Raw genomic sequence first — 21,877 nt, 5'->3', positions numbered from 1 at the left:
CTTTGTACACCATGGTTCTTTAAACCTACCATTCTTTCCCTGCATCAGTGGAACATCCCGTGCAGAACTCCATGCAAATGTTCCCCGAACATTTACCACATTTCTGATGTACATTTCCTTGAGAACATCTCCTCCCAATTTATGCTCCCAAATTCCAGCCTTATAGCCGCATATTTCCCCCTACCCCAATTCAATGTTTTCCCAAATTGTCTGCTCCTATCCCTCTTCAGCGCTATGGTGAAGGAGATAGAGTTATGGTCACTATCTCCAAAATGCTCTCCCACTGAGAGACCTGACACCTGACCAGGTTCATTTCCCAATACCAGATCAAGTACAGCCTCTCCTTTAGTTGGCTTATCTACATATTATGTTAGGAAACCTTCCTGAACACACCTAACAAACTCCACCCCATCTAAACCCGTTCCACTCAGGAGAAGCCAATCAATATTAGGAAAGTTAAAATCACCCATCACAGCAACTCTATTATTATGCTGGGATTAAACTCCGATTCCTCGAGCCGTGATAGTTATGTGCTAATCACTGCATTACCGTGGTGCCCCTGAATGATCCAGTTATTGTCTCTATAAGAAATAAATTAACTCTAAATCTACTGACAAGACAGCACCCATTTACACTGATCCCATTTCACTCTCCACACATTCCCAGCAATTCAACCCCTCACCCACACACTGGAGGCAATTAACCCCCCAGCCCTGTATATTGTCGGGATGTGTGAAGGAACTCACTGACTTGGAATATTGTGTTCAGTTCTGGTCGCCTCTGTGCAGGAAGGATTTGGAAGATATAGAGAGGTTCAGAGGAGATTTACCAGGATGCTGTCTGGACTAGAGAGAATGTCTTGTGAGGAAAGGTTGAGTGAGCTCGCGCTGAAGGAGGATGAGAGGTGACTTGATCAAGGTGTACAAGATGATAAGAGGCATCTATAGAGTGGACAGCCAGAGACTTTTTCCAGGGTGGAATTAGCATATTTTAAGGTAATTGGAGGCAAGCATAGCGGGGATGTCAGAAGTAAGTTTTTTTTTACACAGAGGGTGGTGGGTGTGTGGAACTCACTGCCAGGGGTGGTGGTAGAGGCAGGTACATTCGGGACATTGAAGAGACTCTTAGAGAGGCTCACGGATGATTGAAAAATGGAGGGTTATGTGGGAGGGAAGGGTTAAGTTGATCTTGAAGTAGGTTGAAAGGTCTGTATGAGATTGTGGGCCCAAGGGTCTGTACTGTGCGATGGGAGCACCCTGGGGAATCCCACATGGTCACAGGGAGAAGGTGTGGTGAGGCAGTGGCTCCACCCTTGTGTCTCTGTCCATCCCCACTCAGATGTCTACTCAGCACTGCTACCCATGGCCCCTTCACTGGTGGCCCAGTCTGTGACTGATGGGAAGGCAGGGAGGAATCCTTCTTTAGCCAGTACTCACCCAGGGAAGAAGAGCGAGAGAGCCACAACCAAGCAGAGGCACAGGTCTCCGAGCAGTAGCTTCATGTTGGTTCAGAGGTACAGCCTGCACTGAGAGAACAGGGCTGGGGCCATATATATACCCCCTCACCCAATGCAAACATGGCTCAGAGCCAGAACAAACTGTCCCCAGTGCTTGGACTCTTTCACAAGTTGTCCTCAAAACACCAGATTCCGGACAACAAATGCCAATGGGTGTGTGTCAAGTAAACAAGTGCCTGATTTCTGAGAACAAACTACTGACACTCCTTCCTGAGTTCTCTGTGCCTCTGTCTGTGTGGGGAGCACGGAGCGTATTGGCAGATCACAGTGTCCAGCACCGGTCCCTGCACCCTTTCATCCTCGGCCTGTCTCCTGGGGACACGGTGATCATTCCAAAGGTCACAGGCAGCACAATACAGAACATAGAACAAAGAACATAGAATGATCCAGGCCCTCAGGCACACAGTGCTTTTAACCCCCTCCAAGATCACTTTAATCCTCCCCCCCCCAACATAACCCTCCATTTCTCCATCATCCATGTGCCTATCTGTCTCTTACATGTCCCCAATGTATCTGCCTCTACCACCATCTCTGACAGCGTGTTCCGCACTTCCACCACTCTCTGTGTAAAAAATCCAGCCCTGACATCCCCCTATACTTTCCTCCAGTCAGAACCAGGTTTAATGTCACTGGCACACGTCATGACATCAGTTGTTTTGTGGCAACAGTATATTGCAATACTTAAATTAAGCTGTAAATTATAGTAATGTGTATACAATGACTATAGAAAGATACATGCTCCCTTGGAAGTTTTCGTGTTTTATTGTTTTACAACATTGAATCACAGTGGATTTAATTTGCCTTTTTTGATAGGGATCAACAGAAAAGACTCATGTCAAAGTGAAAACAGATTTCTACAAATTGGTCTAAATTTATTACAATTATTAAACACAAACTAATTGATTGTATAATTACTCACCCCCTTCAAGTCAGTATTTAGTAGTTGCACCTTTGGCAGCAATTACAGCCTTGAGCCTGTGTGGATGGGTCTCTATCAGCTTTACACATCTGGACACAGCAATTCTTCCCCATTCTTCTTTACAAAACTGCTCAATCTCTGTCAGATTGCAAGGGGATCGTCAGTGAACAGCCCTTTTTAAATCCACAAATCCTCAATTGCATTGAGGTCTGGACTCTAACTTGGCCACTCCAGGACATTAACATTGTTGTTTTTAAGCCATTCCTGTGTGGCTTTGACTTTATGCTTGGGGTCATTGTCTTGCTGGAAAATAAATCTTCTCCCAAGTTACAGTTCTCTTGCAGACTGCATCAGGTTTTCCTCCAGGGTTTCCCTGTATTTTGCTGCATTCATTTTACCTTCTACCTTCACAAGCCTTCCAGTGTCTGCTGCAGTGAAGCATCCCCACAGCATGATGCAGCCAGCACCACGGTAGGGATGGTGTGCTTTTGATGTGCAGTGTTCAGTTTACACCAAACATAATCTGATGGCCAAAAACCTTAATTTTGGTTTCACCAGATGATAGAACCTTCTTTCAGCTGACCTCAGAGTCTCCCACAAGCCTTCTGGCAAACTCTAGCTGAGATTCCATCTGAGCTTTTTCAATAATGGCTTTCTCTTCACCACTCTCCCATAAAGCTGGTCCTGGTGAAGCCTCCCGGCAGCAGTTGTTGTATGCACAGTCTCCCCCATCTCAGCTACTGAAGCAGATTTACAACTGTGCCAGATTATTTCCATTTCTCGATGATTGACTTAACTGTACTCCACGGGATATTCAGTGACTCTGAAATTTCCTTGTATCCATCTCCTGACTTGTTTTCAATAATCTTTTCACAGAGTTGCTTGGAGTGTTCTTTTGTCTTCCTGGTGTTGTTGCAGGATTCGGACTCACCAGCAGTTGGACCTTCTTCGGATTTTTAATGGCAGTTGGCAATCCAACTTAAAGATGCATTACTGCCGCCAACTAGACTGAAGTGTGGTGTAGAGAGTTGGGAAATAAAACTAACTGTTTATCAAGTGAAAACTAAACTACTCCAAAAGCCCTGTAGGTTGTAAATAAAGACAATATTATGAACTAAATTAAAGTTTTTATTTTTTTGTAATTTATTTTTTATTGAAGTTTGTCATCAAACAAACATTTCCATAGGATGTATTTCAGCTACTGTACATATATATCATATAGTCATATTTGTCACAAATCTCCACATAATATTTATATGACATATACACTTATAGAAAGGAAAGGAAAGATAGAACAATCAAAGGAAGAAAACTATGTACAAAATAGGGAGTAACACACATCAAAGTTTCTGGCAGCAGCAGGCCAGGCAGCATCTCTGTGGCGCAATTGGTGAGCGTGTTCGGCTGTTAACCGAAAGGTTGGTGGTTCGAGCCCTCCGAAGGATGCTGGTAATCCAGCAGTTTTAAAGTTTGATGAAGTAGGGAGTGATCTTTTTTTTTACAAAATATTCATTGACCTGTGAGAATAAAATCAGGCCTATGAGGTGTTATGTAGTTAAACCATTTTTCCCAGTATGAATCAATTTGTTCCAACTTATGACTAGCAGATGCTGTTATCTTCTCCATTTTGTAAATGTCCATTGTAATTTCCATCCATACATTTAAAGTTGGGCTCTCCTGTGATAACCATTTCCTGGTAAGGGTCTTTTTACCAGCCACCAGCAGTATATTCATTAAATATATCTATCTCTTTTCAACCATCCTTGAGGGATATACACAGTATGTGGACAGGCCGACCAGGGGGATTGCCATACTAGATCTAGTACTAGGTAATGAACTGGGTCAGGTCACAGATCTCTCAGTGGGTGAGCATCTGGGGGACAGTGACCACCGCTCCCTGGCCTTTATAATTATCATGGAAAAGGATAGAGTCAAAGAGGACAGGAAAATTTTTAATTGGGGAAAGGCAAATTATGAGGCTATAAGGCTAGAACTTGCGGGTGTGAATTGGGATGATGTTTTTGCAGGGGAATGTACTATGAACACGTGGTTGATGTTTAGAGATCTCTTGCGGGATGTAAGGGATAAATTTGTCCCGGTGAAGAAGATAAAGAATGGTAGGGTGAAGGAACCATGGGTGACAAGTGAGGTGGAAAATCTAGTCAGGTGGAAGAAGGCAGCATACATGAGGTTTAGGAAGCAAGGATCAGATGGGTCTATTGAGGAATATAGGGAAGCAAGAAAGGAGCTTAAGAAGGGGCTGAGAAGAGCAAGAAGGGGGCATGAGAAGGCCTTGGCGAGTAGGGTAAAGGAAAACCCCAAGGCATTCTTCAATTATGTGAAGAAAAAAAGGATGACAGGAGTGAAGGTAGGACCGATTAGAGATAAAGGTGGGAAGATGTGCCTGGAGGCTGTGGAAGTGAGCGAGGTCCTCAATGAATACTTCTCTTTGGTATTCACCAATGAGAGGGAACTTGATGATGGTGAGGACAATATGAGTGAGGTTGATGTTCTGGAGCACGTTGATATTAAGGGAGAGGAGGTGTTGGAGTTGTTAAAATACATTAGGATAGGTAAGTCCCCGGGGCCTGATGGAATATTCCCCAGGCTGCTCCACGAGGTGAGGGAAGAGATTGCTGAGCCTCTGGCTAGGATCTTTATGTTCTCGTTGACAACGGGAATGGTACTGGAGGATTGGAGGGAGGTGAATGTTGTTCCCTTGTTCAAAATAGGTAGTAGGGATAGTCCGGGTAATTATAGACCAGTGAGCCTTACATCTGTGGTGGGAAAGCTGTTGGAAAAGATTCTTAGAGATAGGATCTATAGGCATTTAGAGAATCATGGTCTGATCAGGGACAGTCAGCATGGCTTTGTGAAGGGCAGATCGTGTCTAACAAGCCTGAGTTCTTTGAGGAGGTGACCAGGCATATAGATGAGGGTAGTGCAGTGGGTGTGATCTATATGGATTTTAGTGAGGCATTTGACAAGGTTCCACACGGTAGGCTTATTCAGAAAGTTAGAAGGCATGGGATCCAGGGAAGTTTGGCCAGGTGGATTCAGAATTGGCTTGCCTGCAGAAGGCAGAGGGTGGTGGTGGAGGGAGTACATTCAGATTGGAGGATTGTGACTAGTGGTGTCCCACAAGGATCTGTTCTGGGACCTCTACTTTTCGTGATGTTTCTTAACGACCTGGATGTTGGGGTAGAAGGGTGGGTTGGCAAGTTTGCAGACGACACAAAGGTTGGTGGTGTTGTAGATAGTGTAGAGGATTGTCAAAGAGAGACATTGATAGGATGCAGAAGTGGGCTGAGAAGTGGCAGATGGAGTTCAACCTGGAGAAGTGTGAGGTGGTACACTTTGGAAGGACAAACTCCAAGGCAGAGTACAAAGTAAATGGCAGGATACTTGGTAGTGTGGAGGAGCAAAGGGATCTGGGGGTACATGTCCACAGATCCCTGAAAGTTGCCTCACAGGTGGATAGGGTAGTTAGGAAAGCTTATGGGGTGTTAGCTTTCATAAGTCGAGGGATAGAGTTTAAGAGTCGCGATGTAATGATGCAGTTCTGTAAAACTCTGGTTAGGCCACACTTGGAGTACTGTGTCCAGTTCTGGTCACCTCACTATAGGAAGGATGTGGAAGCATTGGAAAGGGTACAGAGGAGATTTACCAGGATGCTGCCTGGTTTAGAGAGTATGCATTATGATTAGAGATTAAGGGAGCTAGGGCTTTACTCTTTGGAGAGAAGGAGGACGAGAGGAGACATGATAGAGGTGTACAAGATAATAAGAGGAATAGATAGAGTGGATAGCCAGCGCCTCTTCCCCAGGGCACCACTGCTCAATACAAGAGGACATGGATTTAAGGTAAGGGGTGGGAAGTTCAAGGGGGATATTAGAGGAAGTTTTTTTACTCAGAGAATGGTTGGTGCGTGGAATGCACTGCCTGAGTCAGTGGTGGAGGCAGATACACTAGTGAAGTTTAAGAGACTACTAGACAGGTATACGGAGGAATCTAAGGTGGGGGCTTATATGGGAGGCAGGGTTTGAAGGTCGGCACAACATTGTGGGCTGAAGGGCCTGTACTGTGCTGTACTATTCTATATATGTTCTTACTTTCTAAGGGTATTTCACATTTAAAGATGTCTTGCAGGGCATTGTGTATCCCACTCCAATAGTCTTTGATAACGGGGCATTCCCAGAAAATATGACAATGGTTTGCATTTTGATTTCCACAATTTCTCCAGCAAACAGGGAGGTTACTATCATAATGGGATTTCTGAGAGGGTGTAATAAAATATCTTATCAAGTTTTTCCACCCAAACTCCCTCCATTTCTGTGAACTCGTACACTTCCATTGATACCTCCATATTACTGTCCATTCTTCCTCAGATATTATTATCCCTCCTTCCTTCTCCCATTTTGTTTTAGTGTATGAAGTCTATGTTTTTTACGATTTGACAAACCCGTATACACACTTGAAATAATTCTACTACCATTGTCTGAATTATATGCTTTTCTCAATAGCTCTATCAAACATGTAGTTGCCTTGGTTACATTTTTAACCGTCCTATTAACATACTGTCGCATCTGTAAGTATCAATAAAAGTCTTGTTTTTCTGATAAGTGTTTCTCTTTGAGCATTTCAAAACTGAACAGTGTTCCTTCTTTCATTATATTGCAAATAGCTGTTATTCCTTTAGCTGTCCAGTCCTTAAATCTAGCATCCAGTTTGTTCAGCGTAAAATCCGAGTCACGTGCACACCATTTAAGAATTGCAATGTCTCTCTCTAGTTTATATTCTTTTATAATAGTTTTCCATATATTAAGATTCCATTTCACCTATGGGTTATCAATGGTATTTATGTAACTTTGTAGGTTGTTATCAGCCAAAATTGCTTGTATGGGGATGGAAAGTATCCTCTCCTCAATGTTTTTTCCATTGAGCATCATATGATGGGTTGCACCAGCATATCACAGCTCTCAACTGTGCTGCAAAATAATAATCTGTAAGAGAAGGTAGGCCCCATCCCCCCTTTTCCTTGGCTGATTGCAAAGTTTTGAGATGAACCCTAGGCCTTTTACCTTGCCATGTATATCTTGATAGCATCTTGTTCCATTCATTGAATTGATTTTGGTTAATTTCTGTTGGTAGGGTCTGAAAGAGATACAGTAGTCTGGGCAGTATATTCATTTTGATAGATTCAATCCTTGAACTGAGACCAATAAAAGGAATTGGGTTCCATCTTGTTATATCTTCCTTAATTTTTTTTATATATAGGCTGCTAATTGCATTCTGATAATTTTGACAAATCTTTTGGCATAAAGATGCCCAAATATTTGACAGACTTTGTTTGCCATGCCCAAGGATATCTACTTTCAATTTCTCTTGGTGGGCTATAGTTATATGAAAGTAGTTGGGTTTTATCTATGTTGATCTTGTATCCTGATAATTGGCCATATTGCCCTAGATAGATCAAATGTGTCTGTGTTACAGGCCAATTTATGTTCTGTCCCTTTAATAGTAATTCTCCTGATATCTTCATTTTGTCTGATGTATTGAGCTAATGGTTCCAGATATAATGTGAAGAGTAGCAGTGACCATGCACAAGCCTGTCTCGTGCCCCTTTCTAGGGTAAAACTATTAGATAAATATCCATTGATTTTAATCCTAGCAGTAGGATTGTCATATAGTGCCTGTATAGTTTTAACAATTGTGTCCTGTAGACCAAGTCTATGTAAAACTCTGTAAAGGAAATTCCAATTAACCAAATCAAATGCCTTTTCAGTGTCCACGCTTATCACTATTGCTTCAATTTCATTTTTTAAAATATGATCCATAATGTGAAGTGTCCTTCATATATTGTCTTGTGTTTGGCGTTGTTGTATAAAACCTGTCTGATCATTATGTATCAGTGTGGGTAGAAACTCTTCTAATCGTTTGGCCATGATGGAGGTAAATAATCTATAATCCACAGTAAGAACAGATATTGGTCTAAATGACCCACATTCCATTTTATCCTTGCTTTCTTTCGGTATAGCTGAGATTATCGCCTCCTTCCAGCTGGGTGGCATTGGCGCCCTTCTTGGAGGCCAGTTCAGTGTGGGGAGTAAAACAGGAATTAACTCATTTCTAATTCTTTATACCACTCTGCCGTATATCCATCTGATCCTGGTGACTTGCTTAATTTAAGCCTACTAATTACAGTTTTTAGTTCAGCTTCAGTTATGTCAGCAGTCATCGTTCTATTTCGTTCTTTGCTTAAAGTGGGTAACTCTAAAGCATTCAGGAAGGTGTCATTCTGGGCTATGCTTCCCCCAGAACATTGGAATATAGAGTTTTGTAAAACATTTCAAAAGCTTCTTGAATTTCACTTAGCTTATTTTTTTAAATCACTTTTGTTCTTGGATCCATAATTCTATGAATTGTATTTTCTGCTATTTTTTTCAGTTTCCACGCCAGTATTTTCATTGATTTAGATCCATTTTCATAGTGTCTCTGTTTCAGGAACTTTAATTTTTTTCTAATTACTTGTGTAGCCAAACTATTAATTTCATTCCTAATTTTTAAAATTTCCTCTAGTGTATCCTGTGCCAAACTCAATTTGTGTTTTTTTCTAGTTCCTTCAGCTTATTTTGTAATTCCTCTAATGTTTTATTCCTTATTTTTTTCTTATATGAAGATATTGTTATAATTTTCCCTCTTAAGACAGCCTTCAGAGTATCCCATAGAATGGGAGGTGAAACCTCTCCATTATCATTGAATTCTAAGGAAAGACCAATTTCTTTTTTAGTTTGTTCCTTAAGATAGGGAATCATTGAGTAGACTTGAATTTAGTTTCCAAATAGTATTCTTTGGTTGTAGGTCAAAATCAACAGATTTTGATATAGAGGTGCATGGTCACTTACATCTATTGTCCCAATTCCACAGGTGATTATTTTGTCTTTGTCTTTTCCAAATGTTATGAAATAGTCTATTCTTGTATATACGGAATGGGGGGCAGAATAATGAGTGTAATCCGTTCTGTCGGGGAAAAGGTCCCTCCATATATCAATTAGATCAACATCCTCAAAAAGAGTGTTAACTTTCTTATGTAAGGACTTAGTTTCATAAGTTTTTCTATTGGAAGCGTCTAACTTTGGTTGTAATTGTAAATTTAAGTCTCCCCGACATATCAAGAGACCTTCTGTTTCCGTTACCATAATATTAGTAATTTTCTGGAAGAAACTAATATCACTTCCTGGGGGTGCGTATATATTCAATAAAGTAACTGGATTTCCATCTAAATTCCCCCTTGCCTGAATATATCTGCCCTCCTTATCTCCCATTTCGAATACTTTTTCAAAATTTAGCTTGCTTGAGATGAGAATAGCAATTCCTCTTCTATGTCCTGATTTATATGAGGAGAAAAACAAATTAGTGAAGCCCATTCTCTTTAATTTTCCATGCTCGTTATCACTGAGTTTCTTGTAAATATACTACATGGGCTTGTTCTTTTTTCATTTTTGATAGAATTTTATTGCGTTTGATTGGATTTAACAGCCCATTGACATTAAAAGAAATGAATTTTACTTTGTCCTTAGCCATGTGTATTTATCTGTTAGTATATCATTGAAATTTGCAGAATATAACTTAATCGATCTACTCCCTGAACAAATAAGAACCAAGAAACGCGAATAATAAAAAAAAGGTAACGAAGTTGTGATTCCAAGGCTGGGGTCTCTAGATGACCCTGGGTTGAGCTAGAAGAAACATCTAACCGTGGGGGACAGCCCCTCCTACCTGTGAGTTGAGAGCCCCCACTGCAGTACCTATAAAAGTAAGTAAAAAAAATCTATGTCCATTACACAGAAATGATTTCCCTGTGTATTCCTCCCATGTATATATTCTCATTTAGGTGGGGAAAAAGGAGTGAGTGAACGAATAAAAAAAAATTGAGTAATATAAAATCCACATTATGATATGTATTTCTTGAGATTGGTATATCACCGTCTGTTTTTGCTTCCGTTTAGTTTATCAGCCCTTTTAAAGTTAGTCAAACCTTATGGCTCTTCTGGAGGAGGTGAGGGCTGCCCTCGGAGAACTCACAGTCTCTTCCTAATATCCTTCTCTCGTCCCCCTCCCGTCCGATGCTTTCTCGGTTCTCTTATTATTTCCCACGCAGATCGGGATAACTGCTCAACCAGACTTTCCCTTGGTTTGACCATGCTAATGGGCAGTCCTCTGTTGTTCATGTCTGTAGTCGCCTCTTCCACCGTCTGATATTGCTGTATCCCACCTGCGTAAGATACTCTCAGTTTAGCAGGATACGGGGTTTAGAATTTAATCTTTTCTTGCTTTAATATTAATTTCGCTTCGGAATATTCCTTCCATTTCTGTAGGACGGCCGGAGGGTAATCATGATCGAAATATATTAACTTCCTGTTCCAAAAACCCTCTTCTTACCCCAGGCCCCTTCGTAGAATCTCCACCTTGCTCTTAAATCGAAGGAAACTCAGTACTATTGAACGCGGTTTACTTTCTCTGTCTCCGGGAGATCTCAGGACGAGCGAACGATGCGCCCTCTCAATTTCAATCTCCATAGTCTGGGGAATTAACCAATTTCCCCCGGGATCAATAAAGTATGACTATCACTATGAACCTCCAGCGCTTCCCTCAGCAACTTGTCTACAAACTCCATCATCAACAATCCCTCCGCTCCTTCAGGAACATTACAAATCCTGATAGTTTTCCGTCGCGATCTTCCCTCCTGCTCAAGCAGTTTACTTCCCTGTTGATTTTTCAGTTATATAAAGAGTAAAAGGGAGGTGAGGGTCACTGGAAAGTGATGCTGGTGAGGTAGTAATGGGGACGATGAAATGGCAGATGAACTTAATGGGTACTTGGCATCAGTCTTCATTCTGGAAGACAGCAGCAGAGTGCCAGGAGTCTGTGAGTGTCTTACAGCAGAAGTAAGTGCCATTGCTATTACAGAGGAAAAACTGCAAGGCAAAATTAAAGGTCTTAAGGTGGATAAGTCATCTGGACTAGGTGGACTATAACTCAGAGTCATGAGAGAAGTTGCTGAAGAGATAACGGATGTATTGGTCATGATCTTTCAAGAATCACTTGATTCTGGCATGGTCCCAGAGGACTGGAAGATTGCAAATGTCACTCCACTCTTTAAGAAGGGAGGAAAGTGAAAAAAAAGGAAATTGTAGGCCAGTTAGCATCACCTCAGTGGTTGGGAAAGTGTTGGACTCTATAATAAGGATGAGGTTTCAGGGGACTTGGAGACTAATGATAAAATAAGTCAAAGTCAGCATGGTTTCCGTCAAAGGAAATCTTGTCTGACAAATCTGTTAGAGTTCTTTGAGGAAGTAAAAAGCAGGGAGGACAAAGGAGAGGCAGTGGATATCATTTACTGGTATCCACACATAAGGAGCCACACATGAAGCCGCTTAACAAGATAAATTCCTATGGCGTTACAGGAAAGATACTGTCATGGATAGAGAAATGGGTGACGTGCAGGAGGCAGTGAGTGGGAATAAAGGGGACCTTTTCTGGTTGGCTGCCAGTGACTAGTGGTGTTCCTCAGGGGTCAGTAGTGGGACCACTACTCTTCACATTGTCTGTCACTGATTTAGATAATGGAATTGATGGTTTTGTGGCAAAGTCTGCAGATGATACAAAGATAAGTGGAGGGGTAGGTAGTGCTGAGGAAGCAATGTGATTGTAGCAGGACTTAGACAAATTGGAATTAAGGATGAGATCAGGGCGATAGTGAGAGACAATATAAGATCTAAGGAGCAGAATGTTGAATCCATCTAGGTAGAGATTCGGAATAGTAAAGGGAAAAAAATCACCAGTGTGAGTTGTCTATCAGCCACCGAATAGTAACATTACAGTGACACAGGCAATAAACAGAGAAAAATCTGAGGCATATGAGAATGGAACAGCAGTTATCATGGGGGACTTTAACTTGCACAGATTGGGTGAATCAAGTTGGTCAAGGCAGTTTTGAGGAAGATTTCATAGAATGCGTCCATGATGGCTTTCTTGAACAGCATGTTACTGAACCTACAAGGGAACGTGTTATCTTAGATCTGATCCTGTGCAATAATACAGGTAAAATTAGTGATCTTGCAGCTGGGGATCCTCTTGGAAAGGGTGATCACAGCATGATTAAGTTTCTCATACAAATAGAAGGTGCAATAGTTCGATCTAAAACCTGTGTATTATGCCTAAACAAGGGAGGCTACAAAGGGAGGAGAGAAGAGTTGGTTAGGATAAACTGGAAATACAGGCTAGATGGTGGGACAGTTGAGGAACAGTGGGAGACTTTCAAAGAGATTCTTCACGGTGCTCAACAAAAGTATATTCCAGTTAAAAGCAAGGACAGTAAGGGTGTGGAGAGCCAGCCATGGATAACTAACAGATGCCTTGGATAGTTGTCCCACCCAACCTCCATGGAAAAAAGCCTGCTTGCATTTACTCTATCAGAGGGATCTCGGGGTCAGAGTCCATAGGGCACTCAAAGCTGCTGCACAGGTTGACCCTGTGGTTAAGAAAGCAGATGGTGCATTGGCCTTTATCAATTGTGGGACTAAGTTTAGGAGCTGAGAGGTAATGTTGCAGCTATATAGGACCCATTTGCAGTACTGTGCTCAGTTCTGGTCGCTTCACTATAGGAAGGATGTGGAAACCATAGAAAGGGTGCAGAGGAGATTTAGATTAGATTAGATTATGAGGACACGCAGTCCTCTTTTATTGTCATTTAGTAATGCATGCATTAAGAAATGATACAGTGTTCCTCCAGTGTGATATCACAGAAACACAAGACAGACCAAGACTGAAAAACTGACAAAAACCACATAATTATAACATATAGTTACAACAGTGCAAACAATACCGTAATTTGATAGAACAGACCATGGGCATGATAAAAAAAAGTCTGAAAGTCTCTCGAAAGTCCCATCATCTCATGCAGACGGTAGAAGGAAGAAAAACTCTCCCTGCCATGAGCTTCCAGTGCTGCAAACTTGCCAATGCAGCACCCTGGAAGCACCCGACCACAGTCCGACTCTCAATCCATCCGAAAACTTCGAGCCTCTGACAGCCCTCCGACACCGAGCACCGAGCGTCATCTCTACCAAGCGCTTCGACCCCAGCCCTGGCTGCCAGCAACAGGCAAAACTGAGGATTTGGGGCCTTCCCCTCTGGAGGTCGCACGGTAGCAGCAGCAGCAAAACAGGCATTTCAGAAGTTTCTCCAGATGTTCCTCCATGCTTCTCATATCCGTCTCCATCAAATCAGGATTGTGCATGGCCCCTATTTAACAAATACAATATCATTTCACCGGAGAGGCCGCGCGCACTGCGTCGCTCTGCCATCTTCTCCTCCCTCCCTGGATGTTGCCTGGATTGGGGAGCATGCCTTATGAGAATAGGTTGAGTGAACTCGGCCTTTTTTCCTTGGAGCGGCGGAGGATGAGAGGTGACCTGATAGAGGCGTATAAGATGATGAGAGGCATTGATCATGTGGATAGTCAGAGGCTTTTTCCCAGGGCTCAAATGACTAAAACAGGAGGGCACAGTTTTAAGGTCCTTGGAAATAGGTACAGAGGAGATGTCGGGTAAATTTTTACGCAGAGAGTGATGAGTGCGTGGAATGGGCTGCTGGCGATGGTGGAGGAGGCGGATACGATACACTCTTTTAAGAGACTCTTGGACAGGTACATGGAGATTAGAAAAAATAGAGGGCTATAGGTAACCCTAGGTAATTTCTAAAGTAAGGACATGTTGGGCACAGCTTTGTGGGCTGAAGGGCCTGTATTGTGCTGTAGGTTTTCTATGTTTCTATCTATACCCCACATTATTTTGTACACCTTTATCAAATCTCCCCTCAATCTTCTACATTCCAAGGAATAAAGTCCTAACCTATTCAATATTTCTTTATAACTCAGGTCCTCCAGACCTGGCAACATCCTTGTAAATTTGCTCTGTACTCTTCCAACCTTGTTTACATCTTTCCTGGAGACAGGTGATCTGAACTGCACACAATAGTCCAAATTAGCCTTCAGCTCTGTCTGAAATATAACATTCTCTCTCCTGTACTCAATTGAATTATGAGGGCCATAGTGCCAATGCTTTCTGTACGACCCTGTCTGCCTGTGCGTCCACTTTAACTGAAGTTTAGACCTGTATTCCCAGATCCCTATGTCCCACTGCACTCCTCAGTGCCGTACCGTTCACTGTGTAAGATCTACCCTGGTTGGGCCTGCTGAAATGCAAAACTTCAAACTTGCCTGCATTAAATTCCATCTGCCATTTTATAACCCAGTTTTCCAGCAGGTCCAGAACCGGCTGCAAGCTCTGATAGTCTCCCTCGCTGTCCACTACATCCCCAATCTTGGTGCAGTCCACAAATTTGCTGATTCAGTTAACTACATTATCATCCAGATCATTGATATAGATGACAAATAACAAAAGAACCAGCACTGATCCCTATGGCACTCTATTAGTCACAGCTCTCCAGTCTGAGAGGCAGCCATCTACTACCACTCTCTGGCTTCTCCAGCAAAGCCAATGTCTAATTTAATTTACTACCTCATCTTGAATGCCAAGCAACTGAACGTTCTTGAACAACCTCCCATGTGGGACCTTATCAGATGCCTTACTAAAGTCCATGTAACAACATCCACTGCCTCACCTTCATCCACTTTCCTGCTAACTTCTTTGAAATGCTAAAATTGGTTAGGCATGACCTACCATGCATGAAGCCATACTGACTGTCCTTAGTCAATCTGTGTCTACCCAAATACTTATACTGTATATCCAGTTCCTCAGAATAACTTTGAGCAATTTTCCCACTACTGATGTCAGGCTCACCAGCAAATAATCTCCTGGTTTATGTTTAGAGCCTTTATTAAACAGTGTGACAACATTAGCTATCCTCCAGTCCTCCGGTACCTCATCTGTCGCTGTGAAAGATTTAAATATCTCTGCTAGGGCCTCTGCAATTTCTGCACTTGGCCTCCCATAAGGTCTGAGGGAACACCTTGTTGGGCCCTGGGGATTTATCCACCCTAATTTATCTCATGACAGCAAACATCTTCTCCTCTGTAAACTATATAAGGTCCATGGCCTTGCTGCCGCTTTGCCTCACTTCTATGTACTTTGTGCCCGTCTCCTGAGTAAATACAGATGCAAAAAAGATCTCCCCCATTCTTTTTGGCTCCATGCATAGATTACCATTCTGATCTTCCAGATTTTGTCCCTTGCAATCCTTTTGCTCTTAACATATCTGTGGAATCCCTTGGGATTCTCCTTCACCTTGTCCGCTAGGGCAACCTGATGCCTTCTCTTAGCCCTCCTGTTATTTTTCCCCAAGTCTTCTCTTGCATTTCTAATGCTCCATAAGCACCTCATTTGTTTCTACCAGCCTATACCTGCTATGCACCTCCTTTTTTCACTAATCCCTTGCAAACAAAGGTTGCATATGTACTCTGATAATGATTTGACTCTGCACTTTGACCCTCCCTCGCTGGGCAACACTAAGGGTGGACCAATTGGGCTGTTTGACTGTTCCCATGTCGTAGGGCTCTGTAGCAGTTACAAAAGGGGTAATGACTCAGTGGTGAAGTGCACATTTTAGAGGTGGTTATTTACCATTTCCAGGAACTTCTCTGGACTGTTTTGTGTTGAGCAACGTGGGGATTGTTTGCTTTGCAACATGTTCGTGTTGTCAGATTTGATGAGTCATAGTGTAATTAGCAACATTTCCAGTTGGAGACGGTCTGCAAGGACACAGACCCTTCCCAGTCGCTGTCTGAAGACTGGCTGTCTGCCCAGAGCGTCTGGACTTACGGGAGTCCCTGAGATGGATCTGTGTCCAAGAGGGATATGCATGGGAGCTAGACGTACACCCACCCTGTCTGCTGCAGCCCCCTGAGTTGTACTTAGAACATGGACCAGTGCAGCACAAGAACAGGCCATTCGGCCCACAATGCTGTGCTGACCCAATTAAATTAGTAATCAAATTGTGAACTAAACTAATTTCTTCTGCCTGCACAATCTGCAGATCCTTCCATTTCCTTCACATCCATGTGCCCATCTACACATCTCTTAAAAGTCCCTGATGTTTCTGCCTCTGCCCCCACCCTAGGAAGCACATTCCAGGCACCCACAACTATCTACATTTTAAAAAAACTTTTCCCTCACATCTCCTTTGAAATTATCCTGTCTTAGCTTAAATACCTGCCCTCTGTTATGAGATATACTCACTGTCTACTCTATCCGTATCTCTCATAACTTATAAACCTCTGTCAGATCTCTCCTCAGCCTCCGTCACTCCAGACAACACAACCCAGGTTTGTCTGCTCACCCTGTCATTGTAGTCCATGCCCTCTGATCCAGGCATCGTCCTAGTACAACATTGTGGGCCGAAGGGCCTGTTCCTGTGCTATACTCTTCTATGTTCTGAGTGAGGGCAGGGGGAATTGCCCCTCTGCTGCAGTCTCCACAGGCTTGTTAATTTATTTAAATCTTTCATCCATCCCACAACAAGAAGGAGTAAAAATCTTTGCATTATGACTCCATCGCAATGTAGAGACATGTGAATTTGTAAGTCTAATGGCTTGTAGAAAGAAACTATCCTGTAGCCTGTTGGTCCTGGCTTTTATGCTACAGTACAGTTTGCCAGACAGAAGCAGCTGAAACAGTTTATGGTTGGGGTGACCGGTGTCCCTGATGATCTTCCAGGCCTTCTTTCTGCACCTGCTGCTGCAAATGTCCTCAATGGAGGGAATTTCACATCCACAAGTGCGCTGGTCTATCCGTACCACTCTCTGCGGTGTCCAGTGATCAAGGTTGGCGCAGTTCCCATACCAGCCGGTGATACAGCCAGTCAGGATGCTCTCAGTTGTGCCTCTGTAGAAGGCCTTGAGGATTTGGGGGCTCATGCCGAACCTTCAGTTGCCTGAGGTGGAAGAGACGCCTCAGTCCAGGTGAGATCTTCGGTGACGTCTATACTGAGGAATTTGAAATGACTCACATTCTCAGCTGCAGTCCCATTGATGTTGATTGGGGCAAGCCTGTCTCTGTTCACCCTATTATCAGCTTTGGGCCCCATATCTCAGAAAGGATGTGTTTTCAGTGGAGAGAGTCCAGAGGAGGTTCACAAGGATTATTCTGGGAATGAAGGGGTTGATATATGAGGAGGGTTTGGCAGCTTTGGGCCTGTACTCACTGGAATTTAGAAGAACATGGTGGTGGGGGGGGTGGTGGTGATCTCATTGAAACCTACTGGATATTGAAAGGACTAGATAAGGTGGATGTGGAGAGGATGTTCCTTATGGTGGGAGTATCCAGAAGTAGAGGGCACAGCCTCAAAATTGAGTTATGACTTTTTAGAACAGAGGTAAAGAGGAATTTTTTTCATCAGAGAGTAGTGAATCTGTGGAATGCTCTGCCACAGACTGTGGTGGAGGCTAAGTCCATGCATATATTTAAGGTGAAGTTGATTGTTTCCCGATCGGTCAAGGCATCAAAGGATGTGGCGAGAAGGCAGGTGTATGGGGTTGAGTGGGATCTGCGATCAGCCATGATGGAATGGCAGAGCAGACTCGATGGGCTGAATGGCCTAATTCTGCTCCTATGTCCTACCAAAAGAAGCTGCAGAGATTTGTAAATTTAGTCAGCTCATCCTTGGGTACTAGACCAGGACATCTTTAGGGAGCGGTGTCTCAGAAAGGCAGCGTCCATTATTAAGGACCTCCAGCACCCAGGACATGCCCTTTTCTCACTGTTACCATCAGGCATGAGGTACAGAAGCCTGAAGACACACACTTAGCGATTCAGGAACATCTTCTTCCCCTCTGCCATCCGATTCCTGAATGGACATTGAATCTTTGGACACTACCTCACTTTTTAAAATATATAGCATTTCTGTTTTTTGCATGATTTTTAATCTATTCAATATACGTATACTGCATAAAGTATACTGAATAAGATTTACTTATTTATTATTATTATCATTATTTTATTTTAGCTTCTTCTTCTAGATTATGTATTGCATTGAACTGCTGCTGCTAATTTAACAAATTTCACGCCACATGCCAGTGATAATAAACCTGATTCTGATTCTGGTCTTAATGCACAATCAGCTCTTTTGTTTTTTGGACATTGAGGGAGAGATTGTTATCTTGGCACCACAGTGTCAGGTTGTTAACCTCTCCTCTGTAGATTGTCTCGCCGCTGCTGAGAATAAGGCCGATCAATGTGTCATCTGCAAATTTGATCAGCAGGTTGTTGCTATGAGAAGAGACAGCAGCAGAGAGAGAGGGACGGTGGTTGTGGAGGTCAATGTTCTCCTGCAGCTGCCTCAGTAATTCTTCCACCTCTCCATTCACTTTCCCCTCATGAATATGGGATCAGACATTCGGCATTCCCCCACTAATTCCCCCCCTGCCACACAGGAGTGTGTAACCAAACCCTCAACAATCCCTCAGTAATCCCCCCACCTCTCCGTTCACTCTCCCCACAGGAGTGTGGAATCAAACCCTCAACAATCCCTCAGTAATCCCCCCACCTCTCCGTTCACTCTCCCCACAGGAGTGTGGAATCAAACCATCAACATTCCCTCAGTAATCCCCCCAGCTCTCCGTTCACTCTCCCCACAGGAGTATGGAATCAGACCCTTGGCCTTCCCTCAGCCATTCCCACACCTCTCCGTTCACTCTTCTCACAGGACACAGGAGTGTGGGAACAGACACTTGGCATTCCCCCAGTAATCCCCCCACCTCTCCATTCACTTTCCCACGGGAGAGTTGGATCCGACCCTTGGCATTACCTCAGTAACCCCTCCACATCTCCATTAACTCTCCCCATAGGAGTCTGGGATTAGATCCTCGGCATTCCCTCAGTAATTCCTCCACCTCTCCATTCACTCTCTCCACCTCTCTGTTCACTCTTCCCACAGGAGTGTGGGATCGGACCATTGGTGTTCCCTCAGTAATCCCCCCCAGCATCATTCCCACAATCCTGATTGAGAAATTACAGAACCTGGGCTTCTGTACTTCCCTCTGCAATTGGATCCTCAACTTCCTAACCAGAAGACCACAGTCTGTGTGGATTGATGATAACATATCCTCCTCGCTGATGATCAACATTGGTGCTTCTCAGGGGTGTGTGCTTAGCCCACTGCTCTACTCTCTGTATACACATGACTGTGTGGCTAGGCATAGCTCAAATACCATCTATAAATTTGCTGATGGTACAACCATTGTTGGTAGAATCTCAGGTGGTGACGAGAGGGCGTACGGGAGTGAGATATGCCAACTAGTGGAGTGGTGCCACAGCAACAACCTGGCACTCAATGTCAGTAAGACAAAAGAGCTGATTGTGAACTTCAGGAAGGGTAAGATGAAGGAACACATACCAATCCTTATAGAGGGATCAGAAGTGGAGAGAGTGAGCAGATTTAAGTTCCTGGGTGTCAAGATCTCTAATGATCTTGCAAGGGGTTTAGATAGGGTGGAGTTTGTTGGGTGTGTTCAGGAAGGTTCCTTGACACAATATGTAGATAAGCCTACAAGAGGAGAGGCTGTACTTGATCTGGTATTGGGAAATGAACCTGGTCAGGTGTCAGGTCTCTCAGTGGGAGTGCATTTTGGAGATAGTGATCAAAATTCTATCTCCGTTACCATAGCACTGGAGATGCATAGGAACAGATAAGTTAGGAAAGTGTTTAATTGCAGTAAGGAGAAATATGAAGCTATCAGGCAGTTCATCTGTTTGGCGAGGTAAGTGGGTGAGTAGACTTATTTTTCCTGTTTCATTCCTGTAGAATTAGATAGCATGCCTGCAGGGTTAGTGCTTTGTTCAGGGTGTCAGATGTGGGAATCCTGGGAGACCTCCAGCCTCCCTGATGACCACATCTGCTCAGGTACACCGAGATGCAGCTCCTCAGAGACCGTGTTAGGGACCTGGAGCTGCAGCTTGTTGACCTACTGCTTATCAGGGAAAGTGAAGAGGTGATAGACAGGAGCTACAGGGACGTAGTCATCCCTAGGCTACAGGAGTCAGGACACTGGGTCACTGTCAGGAGAGGGAAGGGAAATGCCCGGATAGTGGAGAGCACCCCTGTGGCTGTCCCCTTCAGCAACAAATATCTTGTTTTGGATGCTGTTGAGGGGGATGACCTGACAGGGGACACCCACGGTGACCGGGTCTCTGGCACTGAGCCTGGCGCTGTTGTGCAGGAGGGAAGGAGGGAGAAGAGAAATGCGGTAGTCGTAGGGGATTCCATAGTCAGGGGAACGGACAGGAGATTCTGTGAGCCTGATAGAGATACCCGCATGGTGTATTGCCTCCCAGGTGCCAGGGTACGGGATGTCTCGGATCAGGTCCTGAATATTCTGAAGGGGGAGGGTGAGCAGCCAGTTGTCTTGGTACATGTTGGCACCAATGACATAGATAGGGCAAAGGAGGAGGTCCTGAAGAGAGATTTCCAGGAGTTAGGAAGGAAGCTGAGAAGCAGGACTTCCAGGGTAGTAATCTCAGGATTGCTACCTGTGCCACGTGCTAGCAAGGGCAAGAATAGTCGGATCAGGCAGATGAATGCGTGGCTGAGAGACTGGTGTAGGGGGCAGGGCTTCAGATTCTTGGATAAGAGCAAAAGGATTGTAAGGGATAAAATTGGTCCTCTTGAAGATCAGAGTGGTCGGCTATTTATTTGTGGAACCAAAGGAAATGGGGGAGATCTTAAATAGGTTATTTGCGTCTGTATTTACTAAGGAAACTGGCATGAAGTCTATGGAATTAAGGGAAACAAGTAGTGAGATCATGGAAACTGTACAGATCGAAAAGGAGGAGGTCCTTGCTGTCTTGAGGAAAATTAAAGTGGATAAATCCCCGGGACCTGACAGAGTGTTCCCTCGGACTTTGAAGGAGACTAGTGTTGAAATTGCAGGGGCCCTGGCAGAAATATTTAAAATGTCGCTGTCTACAGGTGAGGTGCTGGAGGATTGGAGAGTGGCTCATGTTGTTCCGTTGTTTAAAAAAGGATGGAAAAGTAATCCGGGAAATTATAGGCCGGTGAGTTTAACGTCAGTAGTAGGTAAGTTATTGGAGGGAGTACTAAGAGACAGAATCTACAAGCATTTGGATAGACAGGGGCTTATTAGGGAGAGTCAACATGGCTTTGTGCGTGGTAGGTCATGTTTGACCAATCTGTTGGAGTTTTTCGAGGAGGTTACCAGGAAAGTGGATGAAGGGAAGGCAGTGGATATTGTCTACATGGACTTCAGTAAGGCCTTTGACAAGGTCCCGCATGGGGGGTTAGTTAGGAAAATTCAGTCGCTAGGTATACATGGAGAGGTGGTAAATTGGATTAGACATTGGCTCAATGGAAGAAGCCAGAGAGTGGTGGTAGAGAATTGTTTCTCTGAGTGGAGGCCTGTGACT

The 21,877-nt window shown here is 43.6% G+C and overlaps 1 protein-coding gene, 2 long non-coding RNA genes and 1 other non-coding gene across 6 annotated transcripts in view; 2 read left to right on the top strand and 2 right to left on the bottom strand.

The window, feature by feature from the left end:
• Positions 1-1,546, bottom strand: part of hpxa (hemopexin a) — a 55,598-nt gene extending 54,052 nt beyond the window's left edge. Inside the window, exon 1 of the mRNA XM_063054799.1 lies at positions 1,437-1,546. Within this exon, the coding sequence (XP_062910869.1) occupies positions 1,437-1,501 (65 nt within the window). The 5' untranslated portion in view covers positions 1,502-1,546. The remainder of the gene's footprint in view (positions 1-1,436) is intronic.
• Positions 1-3,529, top strand: part of LOC134349849 (uncharacterized) — a 66,320-nt gene extending 62,791 nt beyond the window's left edge. Inside the window, exon 3 of the long non-coding RNA XR_010018786.1 lies at positions 3,312-3,529. This is a non-coding gene — a long non-coding RNA (uncharacterized LOC134349849). The remainder of the gene's footprint in view (positions 1-3,311) is intronic.
• Positions 3,530-3,807: 278 nt separating this feature from the next.
• trnan-guu (transfer RNA asparagine (anticodon GUU)) lies at positions 3,808-3,881 on the top strand. Its single transcript has one exon. It is a non-coding gene; the product is annotated as a tRNA-Asn (tRNA).
• A 6,377-nt stretch (positions 3,882-10,258) lies between these two features.
• LOC134349848 (uncharacterized) overlaps positions 10,259-21,877 on the bottom strand; it is a 36,773-nt gene continuing 25,154 nt past the window's right edge. The window contains exon 4 of one of the 3 annotated variants that reach the window (XR_010018783.1): positions 10,259-13,742. This is a non-coding gene — a long non-coding RNA (uncharacterized LOC134349848). The remainder of the gene's footprint in view (positions 13,743-21,877) is intronic. The other 2 variants (XR_010018782.1, XR_010018785.1) reach the window with 2 other exon arrangements.

This window comes from Mobula hypostoma, chromosome 7 (genome assembly GCF_963921235.1).
Source record: "Mobula hypostoma chromosome 7, sMobHyp1.1, whole genome shotgun sequence".
Taxonomy (NCBI): domain Eukaryota; kingdom Metazoa; phylum Chordata; class Chondrichthyes; order Myliobatiformes; family Myliobatidae; genus Mobula; species Mobula hypostoma.
Note: the sequence above shows the minus strand (reverse complement) of the source record. Positions and strands in the feature narration are given on the sequence as shown.